This window comes from Nelumbo lutea, chromosome 1 (genome assembly GCF_056320005.1).
Source record: "Nelumbo lutea isolate HS-2025 chromosome 1, American lotus-T2T, whole genome shotgun sequence".
Lineage (NCBI taxonomy): Eukaryota > Viridiplantae > Streptophyta > Magnoliopsida > Proteales > Nelumbonaceae > Nelumbo > Nelumbo lutea.
Genome location: NC_142684.1, coordinates 83,097,739 through 83,119,176, shown reverse-complemented (window position 1 = coordinate 83,119,176; position 21,438 = coordinate 83,097,739). Strand labels below are relative to the sequence as shown.

The 21,438-nt window shown below is 38.0% G+C and overlaps 1 protein-coding gene across 50 annotated transcripts in view; it reads right to left on the bottom strand.

The window, feature by feature from the left end:
- Nucleotides 1-8,729: 8,729 nt before the first annotated feature.
- Nucleotides 8,730-21,438, bottom strand: part of LOC148875759 (uncharacterized) — a 30,773-nt gene continuing 18,064 nt past the window's right edge. For 10 of the 50 annotated variants that reach the window (XM_088965288.1, XM_088965289.1, XM_088965290.1 and 7 more), the window contains 5 exons: nucleotides 18,824-18,877; nucleotides 17,677-17,766; nucleotides 11,077-11,112; nucleotides 10,930-10,965; nucleotides 9,516-9,933 (listed from right to left, as the gene is read on the bottom strand). In XM_088965288.1, the coding sequence (XP_088821414.1) occupies nucleotides 9,832-9,933; nucleotides 10,930-10,965; nucleotides 11,077-11,112; nucleotides 17,677-17,766; nucleotides 18,824-18,877 (318 nt within the window). In that variant the 3' untranslated portion in view covers nucleotides 9,516-9,831. Of the gene's footprint in view, nucleotides 9,357-9,457; nucleotides 9,489-9,515; nucleotides 9,934-10,159; nucleotides 10,352-10,929; nucleotides 10,966-11,076; nucleotides 11,113-17,676; nucleotides 17,767-18,823; nucleotides 18,878-21,438 lie in introns of those variants that run through there. The other 40 variants (XM_088965283.1, XM_088965284.1, XM_088965282.1 and 37 more) reach the window with 9 other exon arrangements.

The following is a 21,438-nucleotide window of genomic DNA, read 5'->3' as shown; positions in this document are numbered from 1 at the left end:
AATCTCAAAGTAGAAGACAATGAACAATTGTGATACAAATCTACAACTTGGTATCCCTTTCAACCTTTAGCCAAGATCTTTGCTATAACCTTGTAGTTTGAATTACAAAAGATGATATAGGTCTATATTGCTAAATGGCAGCCTATTCTTTGGTTTTGGAATCAATGCGGTGAGGGTGTATCCTTAGGTTGCATTTGGAAACGATGCAAATGGAGTGTAAATCCCAGTTTAAGTAAATTTTCTATGAGAATAATAAGAGAGAGAGAGAGAGATGAATAATGGTCTAATAATAATATTAGACTCTCCTTGCTGATTTATATAAAGTACAAGAATAGTGAGTTCTATCTGAATTAGGATAGGCTAGATGCTATCCTAAATTAGGATAAACCTTATCTTAATAGGATAAGTTTATCCTTTACAAAGATAATCTACAGGGAGAAGGGTTATCTACAAGTAGGAGAAGTACAGTAGGAAAAGTATTTACAGTATAAGAGGAAATAGGAGTCTACAGGATGAAGTAGGAGTCCCGGGTGCATGCACTATGCACCGGTACATGTGCATGTGCCATGCACGTTATCGCTTACACCCCCTCAAGCATAGTCAGGGGAGAAACAATGAGCTTGTGATGAAGAACCTCAAATTGTGGAAGACTGAAGGGCTTGGTGAGAACGTCTTCTATTTGATTAGCCGAGGGTATGTACCATACATCAAGAAGCTTAGCTACAACTTTTTCCCAGATGAAGTGAATATCCAACTCGATGTGTTTAGAGCAAAAATTAAGTGTAGGATTATTAGCAAGAAATTTAGCCCCTATTTTGTCACACCATATCAAAGGAGTTGTAGAGAGGGAGATACCTAGTTCTCGGAGGAGCATATGAAGCCACAAAACCTCAACAGCCGTAAAAGCTAAGCTGCGAATTCCAACTCAGTGCTTGAGCGAGCCACCGTAGGTTTCTTTTTGGAGCTCCAAGAAATTAAATTAGAACCAAGAAACACACAATAACCTTTTTGAGAGTGACAATCCATGAGACAGCTACCCCAATTAGCATCAGAGTAAGCAACAAGGGAGAATGTACGATAGGGTTGAAGAAGAAAACCATAAGTGATTGTTCCTTTTAGGTATCGAAGAATCCTCTTTGCAACAGCCCAATGGATAGTAGTAGGAGTTTGCATGAACTGACATATCTTATTCACAACAAAGGCAATTTCTGGACGAGTAATAGTTACGTACTAGAGAGCACCAACAATACTACGAAAAAAAGTTTGATCAGTGAGAGGTTCTCCTTCTGATTTGGTGAGCCGAGTGGAGGCAAACATAGGAGTGGAGAGAGGTTTGGCAACATAAGTTGTGCTCGATGCAGAAGGTCATCAATATACGTGTTGGACGATCTGTGAAGTTCAACACCAAGAAAATGTGTAGAGCCCAAAACTCGAAGAGAAAACTGAGAGGCAAGATGCTAAATGAGAGTGATAGTGGCAGATGAAGAAGATCCTGTAATGATGATGTCGTCTACATAAACAAGAACTAAAATGATGTCAAATCCAGAACGAGAGATAAAGTGAGAGGCATCTGCCTGGGACTCAAGAAACCCGAGGGAAAGAAGTGAATCATGCAACCTTGTAAACCATGCATGAGGTGCCTGTTTCAAACCATAGAGAAATTGATGGAGGCGGCAAACATGTGATGGGAATCTGGGATAAAAAAACCCAACTGGTTGCTTCATATATATCTCCTCTGAAATATTGCCATGCAAAAAGGCATTGCTAACATCCAATTGACGAACATCTCAATTACTGCAAGAGACAATATTATGCTAATCGTAGATGGTTTGACCACAGGGTTGAATGTCTCATCGTAATCAAGGTCAGCTTCTTGAGAGTAGACCTTGGCAACAATGTGAGCTTTGAAACATTCAACCAAACCATCAGGCATATGCTTGATTTTAAAAACCCCGTTGCCAATAATATTTTTATTAGGTGGAGCCGGGACAAGTCCATGTTTTATTTTGAAGTAAAGCCCTATACTCATCAATCATAGCAAGAACCACAACCAAGATCCTTGTGAGCTTGAGAATAACAAGTTGGTTCTGATTCAGGAAGGGGACTAGCAAATAGAGCATACCTCGGATTTGACTTGAATATACCATGTCAAGCTTGAGTGGTCATGGGATGCAAGGAAGAGGTAGGCGGTAAGGCAGAATCAGTATATGTAGCATTGGAAGGTGGGGACACAGATTCCTAAGGTGAAGATGGAGAAAATGAAATCTCACCTGGCGATGTGTTGTCAGAAGTAGCAACAAAGGGAGGAGCTCCAACCAAAGGAGGTGGAGTTGATGATGGAGGTGATGCAATATCAGTTGCATTAAGAAATGGAAAGGAATCCTCATTAAAAATAACATTGCAAGAGCTAAAAATCCATCCCGTAGAACAATGCAAACAAAACATACATTTTGTGAGAATTAGAATCCCCAAGAAATATACATAAAAGAGAGCGAGGTTGTAACTTGTGCTTATTATACGGCCGAACATGTGGAAAACACTCACACCCAAAGGCATTTCCTGTGTATGCAGACATGATATACGGCGAGAGATAACCCACATGATTAAAATAAGGGTAAATTTCTTAAACTACCCTTATAGTTTAGCTAATTAACTAAGTGTACCCTTACTGTTTAAAAATTGACTAACGCTACCCTTACTATTTCTAACAATTGACTAACTCTACCCTTACTGTTAAGGTCCATTAATATTCCGTCAAAACTCATTTGTACATGATATATATTTTTTAAAACCCAATTTTACCCTTTTACCTCTTTCCCCCTCTTTCTCTCTCTCCCCTTGTTTTTCCTGTTGGATTCAAGCACAGATTAATAGGATATGAGAATCAGCTCAAGGAAGAGGGGTTTCACCGTGTTCTTCGTTTTGCTAAAGCTATCCGAAGTTTCGAACGTCGGTGACCACTACAACCTTAAAAAAAAGCTTACTATCATGTTCAGATCCTCCTCATGAACAACCATCTTTGGATTGGAATAAATGGATGCAAATTGCTCTTGGGGCTGCCCGTGGATAGTGGACTATTATACTTGCATGAACAATGCAATCCAAAAATTATTCATAGGGATGTAAAAGCTACAAATATTTTCCTGGACAAAAAATTTGAAGTTTTGGTTGGATATTTTGGTCTAGCAAAGCTTTTAGATCTGAGGGATTAACATGTAACAACTGCAGTATGGTGTATTGTGGGACACATTGCCCCAAAGTATCTTTCTATAGGGCAGTCCTATGAGAAAAATAATGTGTTTTGATTTAGAATATTACTTTTGGAACTCTTAACAGGGCAAAAGGCACTGAATTCAAGGAGCTTTCCCTCTGTAGAAGACTTGTTCCAAATGGCATAATTGTCCAATTTTTTCCTCGTTGAAGGTCTTTTTCTTCTCCTCCTAGGATTCAATTAAGGGAGTTCAACCGAGGGATATAGTATCTATAGCGGTGCAGTGGTCACCATCCGGGTGGGGCCTTGTCTAATAGCCTTTGCCTCTTTGCTTTGCTAACCAAGGAAAGGTGCATTGCAGTGTAATTATTTGAGGTCTCTTAGATGTCTATGGCAGATCCGATTAGTATCATGATGAAGATAAGTCTTTTCTGACCTTCCATTAAGAAAGGTTTGGTTAGATTCAGAAGGGAATGATTCTTGACTGGTTTAGTATGTTGAAGCTCTTCATCTTGTAATGGTTGCCCCACATGACAACAACTCCTCTCCCTCCCCGCTCTCTCTCTCTCTCTTGTCTGCCGTTGGGGTTAGATTGCCATCGGTAGCCCTTTTCCTAGAAACCCTATTGTAGTGGCAACAATATTCCTAAGATCAGAATGATTCTAATGTTCAGTCGCAGACACAACCAACTTGGGATCTCCATTGTTTCCATAAATGTGGTTAGGGTTTTGATGTACCATTTTTTGTTTTATTTTGAAAATTTGAAGAAAAATAAAGGGTAAAATCATCTTTTTTGTCTTTCTATTAACGGGTGCTAACGGTAAGGGAAGTATTAGTCAATTGTCAAAAACAATAAGGGTAGTCTTAGTCAATTTTCAAACAGTAAGTGTACACTTAGTCAATTAGCTAAACCATAAGAGTAGTTTAGGAAATTTACCCTTAAAATAATTCTCAAAGGTCTTGAATTTAGAGCCACCATCACTTTGAAAATTTTTAATTTTAGTATCAAACAACAATTCAACATTGGCTTTGAATTTCAAGAACACATTAAATGCCTTAGATCCGCAAGTAAGAGGAAAAATCCAACTATAACGACTAAAATCATCAACAAAAAGAATATAGTAATGATAGCTAGGAGCAGATGTCAGTGGAGAGGGTCCCCATAAATCACAATGAATTTATTCTAAGGGAGAATTACTAATGGCATGATTCTTGGAAAAGGGAAGTACATGGCTTTTGGCTATTGAGCAAGCTATACAAAAAATTAAATCATTACTAGGAACTATTGGCAAATTCAGAGAAGAGATAATTTGTTGAGTCACTCTAAGGGCAGGGTGACCGAATCAATGGTGCCAATTTGCAGGGCTAGCATGAGTACCTACAAACGCAGAAGGAGACGAATCTAATATCTTGAGTGGGAGACGAAGCTGAAAAAAACCATCCTTATTCGACCCTTAAAGAAGTATCATCGCAGTGCATTGATCCTTTACAAAAAATTCATGAGGATGAAATTCAAAGTAGACATTATTATCAGTAGAAAACTAAGCGACAGATAAGATATTGAAGGAGATCCGGGGAACATGTAGAATATTATTCATAATCAATGATCTGGAAGATAAAACAAAAACAATAGAAGAGCCAGAATGAGCAATTGGCAAACCTAAGTTGTCACCAATAGAGACACGATCAAATCCATCATAGTCAGAGTGTATTTACAGATTATTCAGATCCGAAGTGAGGTGATGTCACACCAGAATCAGGAAACCAAACATCTGTATTCTACTTGTTACATCCTAATGCAGCCATAAACGCCAGGGGTTGTAGTCGTTTAGGGTTCTTTAGACTGTCAATGTGTGCAAGCAGTTTCCGACAATACCTAGCAAAATGATTACGTCCTCCACAAATTCGATAGGGATTATTGCTATATTTTGAGGGCTTAGTGGATCCATTACCCGTTTGCGGTAGATCAAATTTATTATATTTCTTGGAATCCTTACCTTCAAAGGCAAGATTCACAGAAGGGGAGCTAATCTGTGTAGATGCAGTTACTGAAAGAAACAAACGATTTTCATGAGTGAGAAGCATACCTTGTAAGCTAGCAGACGATAACTCATCTATTCGGGTAATGATTGTTGTAGAGAAAGCATCATAGTCTGTACTGAGGCCATTGAAGGCATGATGAATTAATTGCGAATTTGTCAAAGGATCACCAATTGTAGCTAGCTTGTCACTAAATACCTTGAGTTTTTGCATACAATCTATCATAGAGAGATCATTTTTCCGCAATGCTCAAAGTTCGTTCCTGAGACCAACGACACTAGTTGTTCCTCGAGGGGAATAAAGATTCTCAAGGGTTACCCAGGCATCTTTGCTTGTTTTGCTTCCAACGATCTGTGCTAGTGTTGTTTCCATCAGAGAAGACAAAAGCCAACTGGAGATGTAACAATCCTGCTTGATCCATTGTGTATAGAGTTCTGTCATCGAGCGAGATGGACAAAGGATAGTCCCATTGACATATCCGAGGAGCTCATGGCTCAGAAGGGCATTCTCAACCTGAAAACACCATACAATGTAGTTGGATCCATCCAACCAAACCGAAATTAATTGAGGAATGTGATTCCCCGATGCTCCAAATTATTTGGTTGATCGAATTGGAAGACATGATGAAAGCTGAAATAGACTGCTTATAACTCTGATACCATATGAGAATAAAAAGAGAGAGAGAGAAATATGAATAATGGTCGAATAATAATATTCGACTCTCCTTGCTGATTTATATAAAGTACAAGAATAGTGAGTTCTATCTGAATTAGGATAGGTTAGATGTAATCCTAAATTAGGATAAACCTTATCTTAATAGGATAAGTTTATAATTTACAAAGGTAATCTACAGGGATGAGGGTTATCTACAAGTAGGAGAAGTATTTACAATACAAGATGAAGTAGGAGTCTGCATGATGAAGTAGGAGTCTAGGGTGTATGCGCCATGCACGTTATCGCTTACATTTGCACTTTGGTTTACTTTTGCCTATTTGCATTTATGCATTGACAAATTACAGAAAACACATTTTCCATGCATATTTGCATCCATAATGAGATGTAAAAGTACATAATAAAAAAGAAGAAAATTTATATTCAAGTGGGCTTTTGATAAAAAAGGCATATGCTTTATTAGAATTCATATTTGCATCCATTACAACTAAAAGTCTGTTTGATAAGAAGGTAAATTTGTTAGTGCAAAACTAACCCAACTTTGCAATTTATATGGACCATTTTACACTCTACATATTTTCATTCACACTTATTTGCACTGTTTCCAAACGCAGCCTTAATAAGAAAGGATTTGGATAGTCTCAACACAAATAGTTCCAATGATATTCCAATACTTCTAATAAAATAAGATGGGCAATCCATCTGAATTCAGGGCTTTATGTGGGCCACTTGGTCAATTGCTTCTTTAGTTTCTTCTAAGGAAATTAGGGTTTCAAGCTCATCTCTTTGAGATTGAGAGTATGAGCATTGAATGAAATAGAGAGCTTCATCACTAGTGTACAACTTGGAGTAGAACTTATGGAATAACTTCTTATGTCCTCTTGATGACTTTCCCTATGTTGTCCTTGATTGTAACAATTCTATCATGGTTTATGTGTTTGAGTTGTAGCATGGAATAAATGAGTATTTTTGTCACCACATTAGAACCATTTAACTCCCCTTTCTCTAGATTAAGGTATTCTAACCCAAACAATATGATTTTGCTAATATGAACATGACATGGCAATTGCGGGGAGTGTTGATAACATGGTTTATTTTGTTTTGGGAAATAAAAACAATTGCCACATCAGCATTTCCCGAAAGAAAACCAACTATGTTGTTGAATACCCTTATACTCAATGTGTGAGAGTTTTGATGAATTTTCGCTAGCTAGTGTATGCTTCAGTATAAAACATAAAAATTGTAGGAGATTCCACCTCTAAGTTCACACACCAAAGGAACTTTAGGTAGTGTTTGGAACTAGTGTTGTTTCTCTAGTGCCGTTTTAGAAAATGGATTTGGTCCTCACAAAACCATTCTCACACCATCCTCATAGCCATTTGCAACAGTCATGCATTGGATATAATTTTTTCATGGGGAGATATTCCCAATGCATAGCCACAAGGGACTGTGAGGATAAATCCAATCTCTGCATAGGTACATTTTTTAGATTTTCTTTTTTTTATGCTTGAGAAAGTGCTGCCCGATAGGCATTTTTAATGCCATATCAACATACTATTGCTTGAGATAGTAAAATATAAGAAAACATCAAGACATTTTCTCAAACCATGCATTTACCACTTTCGAAAGCATGGTATGAGAAACAATGAACCTTTCAAAACATTACAAACTGTGTACTGTTTTTTTTTTTTAACAACATTGGTTGCAAACACCTCTCATGTACTCAATAACGGGAGTACATGACGAGCAAGGTTTTAAGAGGCTAAATGCAGAGGTAAGGCAGTTGTGGCTCATAGGGGGAGGCATAAGCCTCAAGGTGTTATGAGGTTTAAGCCTTGAGCAAAAAAAAGAAAAGTATATAATCCACAAACAATAAAGACATGAAAACATAAAATTAGGATCTTATATGGCTTGTATGATATATTAGACATGGATTCATGGTCCAAAGTTTCCACACCCTAACATGCTAAAAGAGGTGTATTCATTATCGACACTTTGAACCAAGCATAATTTCTTTCAGTTTTTTCTTCTTTTTTTTTTTATTTTACAAGGTTAGTTTTATATTATCTAATTTTTAAAATATTTTTTTAAATACCTTAAAAAGGGGTATCAGTATCCCAAATATACAATACAATTTGGGTTAGAATCTTACAAAGTAGTTTTTTACTTTTTTCCTTATCAAAAATTTCAATTTAGGGATATGAATCAACATTGTTTTATATAAGAACAAGGCATTCCTAATTTGTTTCTTGAACTAATACACATTAGTGAAGAGTGACCATATATATGAGGCATGCACTTTAAAAGAAATAGAATATCAAGTATGACAAATGAGAAAATGAGAAATAAAAATAAAAACAAATGGGTAAATGGGTAAGAATAAAGCATGAAAAATAAAGCAAACTATTTTCTTACACATTCTATATGCATTTTTGTGTTATTTGTATGTTTATTTATTTGCTTATTACACCAATACATACATAACAAGGCTTTTTTGTCTTAAATTTATATTTTCCCTTATGTTAACCTTCATATTCCAAATTAGCAAGTTGAATAGTTGAGGCCTAAGCCTTGCACATTTTGACTTTTTGAGGCCAAAAGACCCAAAGCCTTTTTTCATAGCCTCACCTTAGTAGCCGGTTGACCGTTTTACAATTTTGTAAATTTTTTTATTTTTTTATCAGAACGGGCCGACCGTTCGGGTTGAACAATCGGATCGTTCAAACCGATAACCGGACCCCTGACCGGTTCGTTTTTAAAAACCATGTCAAAACCTATTCAGGAACTTCACGTAACAGGTTAAGCATGATATCAAAGCTTATTTGAACAACTTTCAGAACAAAGTATGTACAAGTGGTGCTTATTCATGATTCAAGTTTGATAGGCTTTGTGATGGGGCATGTTAGAGAATAAAAATGTATTCATGAACCTCAAGTATACAGCAGCGGGTGAGGTGAGGGGCTGGTGCAATGCAATTGTGCAAATGCAAATCGAGAAAGACTACTCTATACGAAAAAGCGTCGGGATCTGCTACCACAAGACGCTACAGCCGCACATATAGAATCAATTCCATTTCAAGTACGAAACATATTCCGGATGCCCGGCTGTTGGGTAGCAGATTCCGTCTCGTATGATTATGAAAAAGGCGTTAGGTCGAGGCAAGTACTGACATTAAAATTAATAAAATTTTGGTATATTGAGGGAGGGCCCCTCCTCTGCCTTTGCCATCTTTCAACTTTCGGTCCAACAGTTCTTGGCTTCCTTCTGCAGGTTGCTTCTGTCATGGTGACTAAAAATCATGTTGGTTTCGAATTTCGAATCTCTCTGTTCAAGACACCAATGGAGCCCTTGCGGCGACCTTGGCCCGGCATCTTATAACAAGACAACAAAAAACAACCATCAGCCTTGGACTAGCTTAATGAACTCCTGGTCCCTGCATTTTGATTCGCATCATCACAGTTGAAATCAGACGATCAGTCATGCCAAAACCATTCTAAAGCCTTCTCATGGAACTTGATTTAAGTTCGTAGACTATACTGGAAATTCAATCATGCTTCCTTGATTACTAAAAGAAAAGGATATGAGCCAAGGGTAAGTCAAATAATGAAATCAATTATGGAGGACCCATAGAATCCTGAAAATACTGAACAACAACAAATATGAGAACCCCTCCCAAAAATTACTAAAAAAAGGAGGAAATAACATGAGAAAGGATAGTGACGAAAAAAGTAAAAAATCAATCAGTAGACCTACTCAAGTTAGCGATTCTTAGGGGTCAAGATCTCTTCAGCTTCTTTGAAAGGGATATCAACCCAGTCCTTGTCTTCTCTGATAGATTGGTCCCACCGCTGCCCGTAGATTTGAAGCTCCGAGGTTGATTGCCTCCTTATCTGCTCAACCAGATCCCTTCAGCTTCGTTGAAAGGGATCAACCCAGTCCTTGTCTTCTCTGATAGCATGGTCCCACCGCTGCCCGAAGATTTGAAGCTCCGAGGTTGATTGCCTCCTTATCTGCTCAACCAGATCTCAAACACAAAGAACCTCTTAGCTCTTACTAAAGTATGGCATTCATGTCGTTTACATATGAGTTCAGATCTCCAGCACTTCCATTCATCTGTGACTTAAGTGTTCCTTTACATGTCCTATGGGACTCACGGGACATCTATCACAGCCCGAATGGAAATGTGGGAGAAAAGTGGAGGGAAAAAGTGCAGGAGACCTGGAGTCCTTATTGCTCTTGATAAAAAGCAAGATATTTAGTAAAATAATGACTTCATGATATACATCTAAAAAAAGTGTTCCTATCAACAAATTACACGTTTATAATATCTGGAATTCTAGGATAAACAGAGCAGGAGAAAAACGTCCAACTTTGAGAAATTTCTAGCCTTTCTCCAGGAAAGAGTAGAAGTAAGCATGTGCTGCAAGCCTACAACAGTACATAATAAGGTTAGGGATTCCAAATTGCTAAAAACCTCCTTATGGTTGAAACAACTTATCTTTAGTACTAAAATATTTTCATGCCTAAGTGTAGATTTGGAAATCGAGAAATGCATTGTTCTCTAGAAAAACAAGTGATACCCATACTTATAGAAAAAAAGCAAAGTAGTTTCTCCTCCTAATAATATAGCATAGGGTATATAACAAGTAAAAAACTCAAGTCTATTGTTTGGAACCGGTGGTGGTGGTGGATCATAACCATCAGTCTATCACATAATTTTACTAGTGCATAGAGAAGAACTTGGTTACATTTTAGAACATCTCCTACTTCTAAGTTTGCGGTTTGCACATCCAAAGTGTTGATATGCACTCATACATGAACAAGAGGATCTTATATTCACAGACCATATATGCAGACTATACAAAGAAGATCATTGTGGATTTTACGAAAGCACACCAATGCTAGGAGATTGACCAAACAAAAACCAGCTTGACAGAGTTTGTAGAACTCTTGGACCAAGGTAATAAGAGAATATAAACAATGGATTACAGACTCAGTAATCTGACCTCAGATCGCACATCAACTGCTGCAGCACCTCGTCTCTGCAGTCCAAGACAGGAAACCAAGAGAATGCAAATCAGGCTAAAACCTAAACAGTTGTTTTGTAGAGTAGAAAACTGATATATCACTTATTCATTACTATGGATGTATACCAGCATGGACTCTTCATGATGAATATTGTTTGATACCTGTATTTGAAGTAATTACATTATGGAAATAGAAATAAATATATAAAAGAAAATTGCATAAGCACATGAACCAAATAGATTTTGTAATTAAAAATAAAATTAAATTATAAAGCTAGGTCTAGGTGTAGTTCTAAAAGGTTCTTCTTTGACTTTTTCTGTTAATTTTGTTCATCAAAATCATATTGTTGCATACTTCAAAAACCTGTTGACTCACTCAATGACCTGTCAACCCGAATGGTTGAACCATTAACCCGTTTGACCCTTTCAGCCAGCTGCTAGATTTTTTGCAGTATTATTTTTTTATTAATTCTTTATATTGATGTCATTGTAAGTTGACCCATTCGCTGGGCAGTTAAACCGCCAACCCATTGACTCAGAAGGGAAAACGGTTCAACTTCTGGACTGGTTTTAGATGTAAATTAGTCCTCTAATATCAAGATTAAACTTAGTGATTAGCAGAATAGAACAGATCTGAATAACTGTATGAGAGAGGAAGATGGCGAAGAGAAGAAGTAAGAGAAGAAGAAGTCGAATTAATCACCCTTCTCCTCTAACCCTATTTTATTAATCTCTAAAAAATTAATGATGACAAGTATACCCTTAAGTGGGCGGCCAGCTTGGCAGTTACATAAAGAAAATAAAATAAGAACAAATAACAAGCCCATTAAGTGAGGCCCATCAACATAAAATAAAAGATAAAATAAAGGATATCACACGAAAGGCTGTTAGGGCCCATTCGATCCAGTCTCTTTACACTCCCCCTCAAGCTGAGCATAGATGCCAATCATGCCCAGCTTGCTTATATAGTGTGTCAATTTCCCCCTGAGAACTCCCTTGGTCAAGATATCAGTCAGTTGATCTTCTGATGTGATAAATGGTAAACAAACTTCTCCTAAAGAGACTCTTTCCCTTATGAAATGCCTATCAACCTCAATGTGCTTAGTTCTGTCATGTTGAATAGGATTATGTGCAATGTTGATAGCAGCTTGGTTGTCACAATAGAGCATCATTGGTTTCTCGTAGTCTACCCCCAATTCCTCTAGAAGGGACCGTAGCCATAGTAATTCTGACACACCATGAGCCATTGCCCTGTATTCTGCTTCAGCTAAGGATCTAGCAACTACTGATTGTTTCTTACTCCTCCAAGACACAATATTCCTAGCAACTAGAGCACAATAACCAGAGGTGGACCTTATGTCATCAATACATCTTGCCCAATCTACATCAGTAAAGGCTTCCAGCTTCATGTGACCATGCTTAGCAAATAGAATACCTTTCCCTGGAGTACCTTTCAAGTAGCACAGAACCCTTTTTGCAGCAGCTAGATGAGTATCACTGGGAGAATGCATAAACTGACTGATAACACTGACTGCATAGGAAATACCTGGCCGAGTCATGCAAAGGTATAATAGCTTCCCAAGCAGTCTCTGAAACACTCCCTTATCAGACAAAAGTTCACCATCTGTGGCAAAAAGCTTATGATTAGGATCAATGGGAGTGGAGATGGGTTTAGCTCCAAGTTTACCAGTTTCAACAAGAAGATCAAGGACATATTTGCGCTGAGATATGAATATACCATCCTTAGATCGAGCAACTTCAATGCCTAGGAAATACCGAAGATCTCCCAAATCTTTGATTTCAAATTCAGAGTTGAGAAATGCTTTTAGTTTACTGGCCTCTTCAATGTCATTACCCGTGACCACAATATCATCAACATAAACAATCAAGAAGGTCACCAGAGAGTCATTTCTCTTCAAGAACAGTGTATGATCAGATTGTGTTTGGATGTAGCCAAAAGAGACGAGTAGCCCGAAATCTCTCAAACCAAGCCCGAGGAGATTGTTTGAGGCCATAAATAGATTTGTATAGTTTACACACCTTGCCTTTCAATTCTTTCCCATACACTCCTGGAGGTAGAGACATATAGACCTCTTCATGCAGCTCTCCATTCAAGAAGGCATTTTTAACATCAAACTGGTGTAGGGGCCAATCAAGAGTAACTGCTAGAGAAAGTAAAACCCTGACTAAAGTCATCTTAGTTACAGGAGCAAATGTCTCAAGATAGTCAATGCCATGCATTTGGGTGTAACCCTTAGCAACCAACCGAGCCTTAAACCTCTCAACAGAGCCATCAGAGTGATATTTAATAGTAAACACCCATTTACAACCCACTGGTTCCTTCCCTTCCGGCAAGTCCACAATATCCCAGGTACGATTCTTATGCAATGCATCAAGTTCGGTCATCATAGCTTCCCTCCATTCAGCTTGAGATAAAGCTTCCGGTACAGACCTGGGTATCACATGGGAAAAAACAAAGGCAAGAAAATAGTAGTAGGAAGGGGAGAGAAGGCTGTAAGATAAGTGTTTGGAGATACAATGGGTTGTACACTTCCGCTTGCCCTTGCGAAGAGCAATAGGAAGGTCAAGGTCTGGAACAGTCTGAGATGGGTCAGTAGAGGGCTGACCTGTTTCCTCAGGAATGATGGGAGTGGCAAGATGCTCTTCTGAAGGAGTGGAAACAACCTGCACATGTTTGAATCTCTGCCTTTGGTACCACCTTTGGAGAGCAGGACCAGAAGCAGGAGGGGGAGCAAGGACATCAGAGGTAGGTCCAGTGGAAGAGGTGGAGACCCCATGATCGGACTCACAAGGGATGGAAAGAGGAACAGCTGGAGACATAGTAAAGTACTCGTCAGATTTCTCCCCCTCAAGAGGAATACTAAAGAAGGGAGTCAACTCTGCAAAGGTGACATCCCGAGATACAAAGCAAGTGCCACGAACTGGATCAAAACAGCAATAACCCTTCTGTGTGGAAGCATATCCCAGAAACACGCACTTATGAGCCTTAGGTTCAAACTTGTGCCTTTGGTGACTATGAATATGCACATAGCAAGTACACCCAAACACACAGAGAGGAAGAGAAAAGAGATCTCATCCGGGAAGAGAAGACTAAAAGGGGTTTTAAATCCAAGGACCCGGGAGGGCATATAGTTGATCAGAAAGGTAGCAGTAAGAACAACATCTCCCCAAAACTTTATAGGAACATGAGATGCAAATAAAAGGGATCTGGCAACCTAAATCACATGCCTGCTCTTTCTTTCCGCCACCCCGTTTTGTTGTGGATTGTAGGAACAAGAACTTTGATGAATAACCCCAAAAGTTTCAAGATAGGTGGAGAGGGTTCTCTCAAGATACTCCTTAGCATTGTCAGAGCGGAATATTTTGATACGGGTATTAAACTGGGTGAGGATGAGTTCATGAAAATTTTTCACAATAGCTGGTACTTCATCCCTAGATTTCATGAGATAAATCCAAGTGTAACGTGAATAATCATCAATAAAAAAGATAAAGTACCTGTAACCCCCCATGGTTGGCATGTGATATGGCCCCCACACATCAGAGTGAACAATATGGAAAGGAGAATGATCTTGTATTGCTAATTGAATAGGAATGTCTACAATACTTTGCCAGCTCACATGATTCACAATGAAGACTCAATAAAGACACTCCTTTAAACATATTTGGGATCAGATGACTCAAAGCAAAAAAGGACAAGTGACCAAACCGAAAATGACATAATAAAATTTTGTTAACAGACTCTGGCACGACTGACTCTAAGGCAACTCCATGAGGTGGTCCCAAAGCTTGATCTGGTGTGTCCAGCAATTATATTTCGTTCGCCTCATGGCCACTCCCAATCATCCTCCAAGACTGCAGGTCCTAAAAAACACAATGAGTGGGAAAGAAAATTATGCTGCAATTCATTGACTTTGTTAAGCTACTAACAGATAAGAGGTTTGTGTTAAGCTTAGGGACATGAAGAACAGAAGATAAGAATAGGGTGTCAGAGGTCTTTATATCACCTTTACCAGAGATAGGGGCAAGGGACCCATCAGCAAGGGATATTTTCTCTTTCCCAAAGAGGAGGTGATATGAACAAAACAAGTTAGATAGGCTGGTCATATGGTATGATGCACCGGAATCAATAATCCAAGGGATTTTATGATTACCTGAAGTTGAAGCATGATTCGTAGAAGCACGAGTACCTAAGTAAGCAAAAGTCGATGAAGATGATGTACTGTTGGAATGGTGAGTTGAAGAAACCATAGCTTCCAGGTGATTTAGGAGCCTCCCATACTTCTCAAAATCCAGCTTCATTGCAGCCAACTACTCAATAGTTGATTTTTCTTCGCTTTCCTTACTTCCCCCTTCAGGCACCTGAAGGCCCTTCTTAGGGTTATTATTCTTCTTAAACCTATCAGGAAGAAGTTCAAGATGAAGCTTCCAACAGGTGTCCTTTGTATGCCGTGGTTTCTTGCAATATTCACACATCTGCTCTCTTTTCTCAGTAGGGCCTTCGGTTTCATTCCAGCATGTGCAAAATGTTCTGTAGATGGACTCTGCAACTGCACCTACCGCCTACTCTCCTCACTACTTATCATAGCATATGCCTGTGAAAGAGTAACCTCATCCCTGGCCAAAATGTTTTGTCTGATAATATCAAACTCAGGGTTGAGTCCAGTGAGAAACTCAAACACCCTATTTCTCTCCACTAGCTTTCTATACATTTCAGCATCCTTTTTACTCTTCCACACCACTGTCTCTATAACATCAATTTCCTGCCATAGGGATTTTAGTATAGAGTAGTAGATTGCCACACTCTTCTCCCCCTGTCTCAGGTTCTTCACATCACTTTTCAATTTGTATGCTCTGGCTACATTCGGTTTCTGTGAATAGGTCTCAGTTACACTGTCCCATATCTCCTTAGCCGAAGACATCCAGAGATAGTGTTGGCTTATATGGGGTTGCATAGAGTTAACTAACCATCCTATAACAGTATAGTTCTCTTGCATCCATCTTTCAAATTCAAGGTCTGTCTCTTCGGGTTTCACCTTGCTGCCTGTGAGATACCCGAGTTTTCCTCTACTACAAACATAGATTTTTATAGACTGTGCCCAAGCAAGATAGTTCGTCCCATCTAGCTTAACTGTGGTAACACCATTCAAAACGGAATCTACTGAAGCAGGTCCAGAAACTGGCACCTGCTTGAACTCACTTCCGTATGCCTCCATTAATCAAACGGAAATCAAAGAACGGAAAATTTTGACTATGTAAACTTACTTGAAGTCAAACTAGAACTTGGGTGCTTGAAAAACTAGGGTTTTGCTCCGTCCAGCAGATGGGAGGAAGAGAGAAGACACTACCACACCCACCAGACTAACCCAAACTCTTCCAAACCTGAACCACCCTCCTTTAGCAATCACAAGACACCTTCCAAAAACAGAGCGCCACACCCAAGCTTCACCTTTCTTGGTAACCTCGAAAATCTCTAGTCAGCTAGGGTTTTGGGCAGCAGCAAAACAGCATCACTTCTTCGCAAAATCTGGCCAGAACTAAACTCTCCAAACCCTTCTACCAACTAGGCAAGTGATTCTCTATACTATAGAGAACCTATCTCTTCATACACTCTTGATTTTAGAGTGTATAGGAACAAAAAAAAAAAAAGAAGGAAGAGGAACTGAACCTGCTCTGATACCAAGATGTAAATCAGTCCTCTAATATCAAGATTAAACTTAGTGATTAGCAGAACAAAACAGATCTGAATAACTGTATGAGAGAGGAAGATGGCGAAGAGAAGAGGTAAGAGAAGAAGAAGTCAAATTAATCACCCTTCTCCTCAACCCTATTTTATTAATCTCTAAAAAATTGATGATGACAAGTATACCCTTAAGTGGGCAGCCAGCTTGGCAGTTACATAAAGAAAATAAAATAAGAACAAATAAAAGGCCCATTAAGTGAGGCCCATCAACATAAAATAAAAGATAAAATAAAGGATATCACACGAAAGGCTGTTAAGGGCCCATTCGGCCCAGTCTCTTTACAGGTTTAAAACACTGGTTTTGTTTTCCTTGCTCTAATATTCCACTCAGTGAACAATGTTGTATTCATTATCCAACATCATAGCTCTAATGCCTCAAATCCTGTTTGTGAAATGCAACTCAAGAGAGGGAGAAAATAGGAATTTGAAAGATGTTCCATATGGAATTTTCAATAGCAAGTAGAGGAACGATTGAACAGAAAGAACAAAATGGTCTTCATCAGATGGTTTGGATAAATTATCAAAGTTCAGATAGCGAAGGAGCTTGTTGAGATAAACCAACAGGAAATCAAAGCTGCCCAGTTGCGATAATAGGTTATAACCAGATGGCAGAACCTCCAAGGTCTTCTTCTATGCTCCTACTTAATTTTTCTTCTTGTTAATGAGTTTATTATGGCATGAACTTTTTTCTATTTTTATTTTTTATATTAATTACATAAAATTCTAAGTAACTGTATTATCTATACCCCACTCTTACTCTTTGTTCTAACTTGGCTAGCTCCCCGCTGTCAACCTGAACCATTATTTGAATTTGAATAGAGTGGAAGAGTGACTCTAGATTATTGCAGGCTTAGGCCCAAATATATAGAGTGGACTAGGCTTAGATTAGATTATCTTTGCACAGATAGCTGAGTCCAGATCCACTAATAAGAAAAATGCTAGAATTGCATGTGAAGACCATCTACCTTTCTTGCTGAAGATCCTCCCAAAGTTTGTATTCCTTTGTGGAAAATGAATTCACTATCAATGACTCCCACCTTCTTTGTCCGATCACCCTATAAACACAGTGCATACCGATGAATATTGGACAAAATTATGCTTCTCAATCTGTTTGGGGTAAAAGAAAAGGAACTTGAAAAAATAAGCAGCATGGAAACAATTTAGATGCTCATATTAACAGAAGCTGAATAACTAGAACAGATCTCTAATAGCCGACAAAAATATGAGTACATATATGCAAGCCTTGATGCATCTAAATAATCAGAAATATTCCAAATGGTCCATTTTTTTTTCTTTTTTTGCTTTTGATTAGAACTACCAATGAATGAGATTTATTCAAGTGTGCAAGAAAAGGGTGAAACCCTTTTTTATTGTCTTTTGGCATGTGTGTGTGTATGTTGGAGGGGGGGGATGCATAATAAAATAAACATAGGATTGAAAAAAAAAATAGTACAGCAAAATCCCTGGCCTAAGACTCCAATACAAGTCAGCCCTACCAGCTCTTTCTCTTGATAAAGCATTCTGTAGAGCATTGGCAGATCTAGGGATCCACCTGGATGTGCTTTCATCCTAGCAATTACATTTTGTACCCAAATCTGACAATCTAGTTTCTATCCTAATGTAAGACATCATAAGAACCATCTTCACATTCACATGTATGAAATGACATGGAAGAAGTAGCTTCCAGTGTCAACAAGATTAAAAAAGCACTAATAGTTCTAAGAATAATAAGGAATCTAGGGACCCTTTGAAGGAATGGCAGTACAGAATAAATAATGTTGTTATTATGTTTTTTCAATATGAACGAAAGGAGGCATAATTAGTGCAAAATTTATCTGAAAGTAGAATAAATACAAAGATGTCCCCAAAAAATGTTGTGTTGGCCCATAATCTTAAGATTAATTTGTAAAAATTGTTCTAAACTCATAAAAAGAAAAAATGAAAGAAAACAAAATGCAAGGAATATGGATTAGATGATCAAGATTAAGCTGGAAGAAATTGATAACATATAAAAAACAGAGTAAAAAGTAGGAAAGTAAAGGATAAAACTCATGGATATGACATCCAAGGACCATGCAGTGTTTCTGCTTCTTGTATGTAAAGTAAATCTACCTGGGCACAATAACCAAGTTTCATGTCCATTCCCCATCCGTGAACAAGATCATTCTGCACAGACCCGAACAGCATAAACATAATAACATGTAGCAGCAAATCTGCAATGAAATCTAAAAAAAATGCAAACTTTTTCTCTGTTGTGCTAGTTAATGCAATACTCGTTCTTACACAAGAATCAAAACTGCATTTAAAATGCACAACATTATCAAGTCTGAGTGCCTGACAGATAATTTTGATAATTTTCTCTTAATGAAGTTTATCAGCCATGTTATTACTCTAACAACTTAGATTCTAATAGATTTTCTAACAGCTACATGTTCTTCCTGCTTGAGCTGTCGAGACTAACAAATTTCTGGTAAGCATAAGTTGGACCATGATAAGCCTTGATAAAATCTGATTTAGTTTCATCACCAAGAGCGGAATAGTTGCATCTTGCATGTGTACCTCTTCATGCAATACTCAGATACAAAGGTGCATGGGAGGGATGTTATGAATTGATTCAATTAGCATCATGTATTGTTGCATTTGCAGGAACTACATCAATCCACATGTAAACTATTTCATGTTAATATTATCTACGAAAGGTGATTATTTTAATATTTTTGTAATATAAACTTACTTTGGCATGGAATATGTGGAAAAAGTTATTACATATTTTGTACTATTGAGAAGCATGAATTAATATTTAGGAGCACCACTTGGAATAAACATTCATTTTCAAATCAGATATTTAATCAAAATGGAAGTAAATTATCAGAAATTCTCAAACTTTTGACATGATTTTTATGTTCAAAATCATCATCATCCTAATTGTTATTGTTACTCTTGTGTCACTTTTAAAGGCTAATTGAACTGAATAGAACCTTATAAGAACTATTTGGGGATGGCTATACTAATTCTCTTCATACCAAGGATAATATTCTCTGTTTGCAGTGACTCTTATAGCCCTTTTCATTATACTTCAACGACATTCTCTTTGGCCTCTCATTAGCTCTTCTGAAACCCACAACTTGCATCAGATCACTCCTTAAAAGTTAAAACTGCTATGTCAAAATTTTTTCATATTAATGGGACATACATTGAGCATATGAATTTGAGGAAGGCAACACTAAACAGATTTCTATCATATTGAGGATAATGTGATTGTATTCTGGGCAATATTTTCAAATTCAGAGATAAGTGTTTTATGATTAATTAATTAATGAAAATGGAAGTCACTCAAACAAAATCAATTACCATAGCAACGGTTGGGTATTAGAAGTTTGGGCTGATAGGGTTTTTTCTTTTTCTCTTTTTTTTTATGGGGCTACACAACTGGGGGGAGGAAGTGCCCATCCCCCAAACCCATAACCCCCCAACCTGAATTAGGTGGGATTCAATCCCAAGTCTCCACTATAAACAGCCAGGGACCTTACAAACTGAGCCACCTGGCACCTTCCTGAGAGATTGATTTTTTTTAATCAATAATTTCAGAATTTTATTGATAACAGCCATAACAGGTTAATGTTTAGTCAACCCCAAAATAGGACTTTAATCGGGAAAATTGAATAGGGTTTCCAAGAAGACCACGAAAAGAATAAAAGTAAGTCCAGTGCTACTTTATTAATTGTGTTACAAGGATGTATAAACAATGAGTGTTGCCTCTTGTTAGGCTGATACTACCTAACCCCTTCCCAAATTCATATGGCTAGCAGATGCTGTCTTTGCGAGGAGCAGGACAATGTCAGGCACATTTTCATAACCTGCAAGTTTGCTGGTTTCTTATGGAAAGTGTTCACAGCCATGTTCGAGGTTTCTGGTTTTCATCCAACCTCAACTGCAGAGATTCTCTTCATGGCCCAGGCTGTGGAAGTAAGAAGGCGAAGGTGATATGGAGCTGCATTCCATTCACTGTGTGCTGAAACATATGGAAGGAGAGGAACAAAAAGAATGTTCGAAGACAAAGCTTGCAGTATGGATAGGATGGTAGCTGCGGTAGCAGATTAGTGGCAGATTGGGTGCTGATTCTTCCAGATTTCAGGCACATAGATAAGGAGGATCCGGGGAATAAGTTAGGGGAGGTATTGGGTTTTCAAATATGTAAGTGGAAAGCTTACTTTGATCTCAGTTTGTTTTGTTACTGGGTGATGACTTGCCACCCTTAAAATTGTAATCCCTTTTTTCTTTAATGAAATTTTCTCTTTCCTTATCAAAAAAAAAAAAAAAAGAAGAAGAAGAAAAAGAAAAAGAAAAAGAAGACTGCCTCTTGTTAAGCTGATACCACCTAACCCCTTCCCATTACAACTAATTTTCACAATCTCCATTTGGTACCCCCTCCCCTTTCCCCAAATGGTTGTTCCCTATTAATGAGTTAGAGTGTTAGCTGATCTTGGCACCCAATTAATTGTTGTTCCCAAGGTCCTTGTCAGGCTGCTAATCTCTCTTAGGCTGTGTTTGGTTTGAAGGAAAAATTGGGAAAAGAATGGAAAAGTGGGAAAACCCTTACAAACCTTGCATAGATTTCCCTACTTTTCCCTTTCTTTCCCTACCTTTTCCTTCAAACCAAACACAGCCTTAAGTGTTAGACAGTTTTGTATGCCCTTAGCTTCAACCAAATTGATGTACTTTATGAG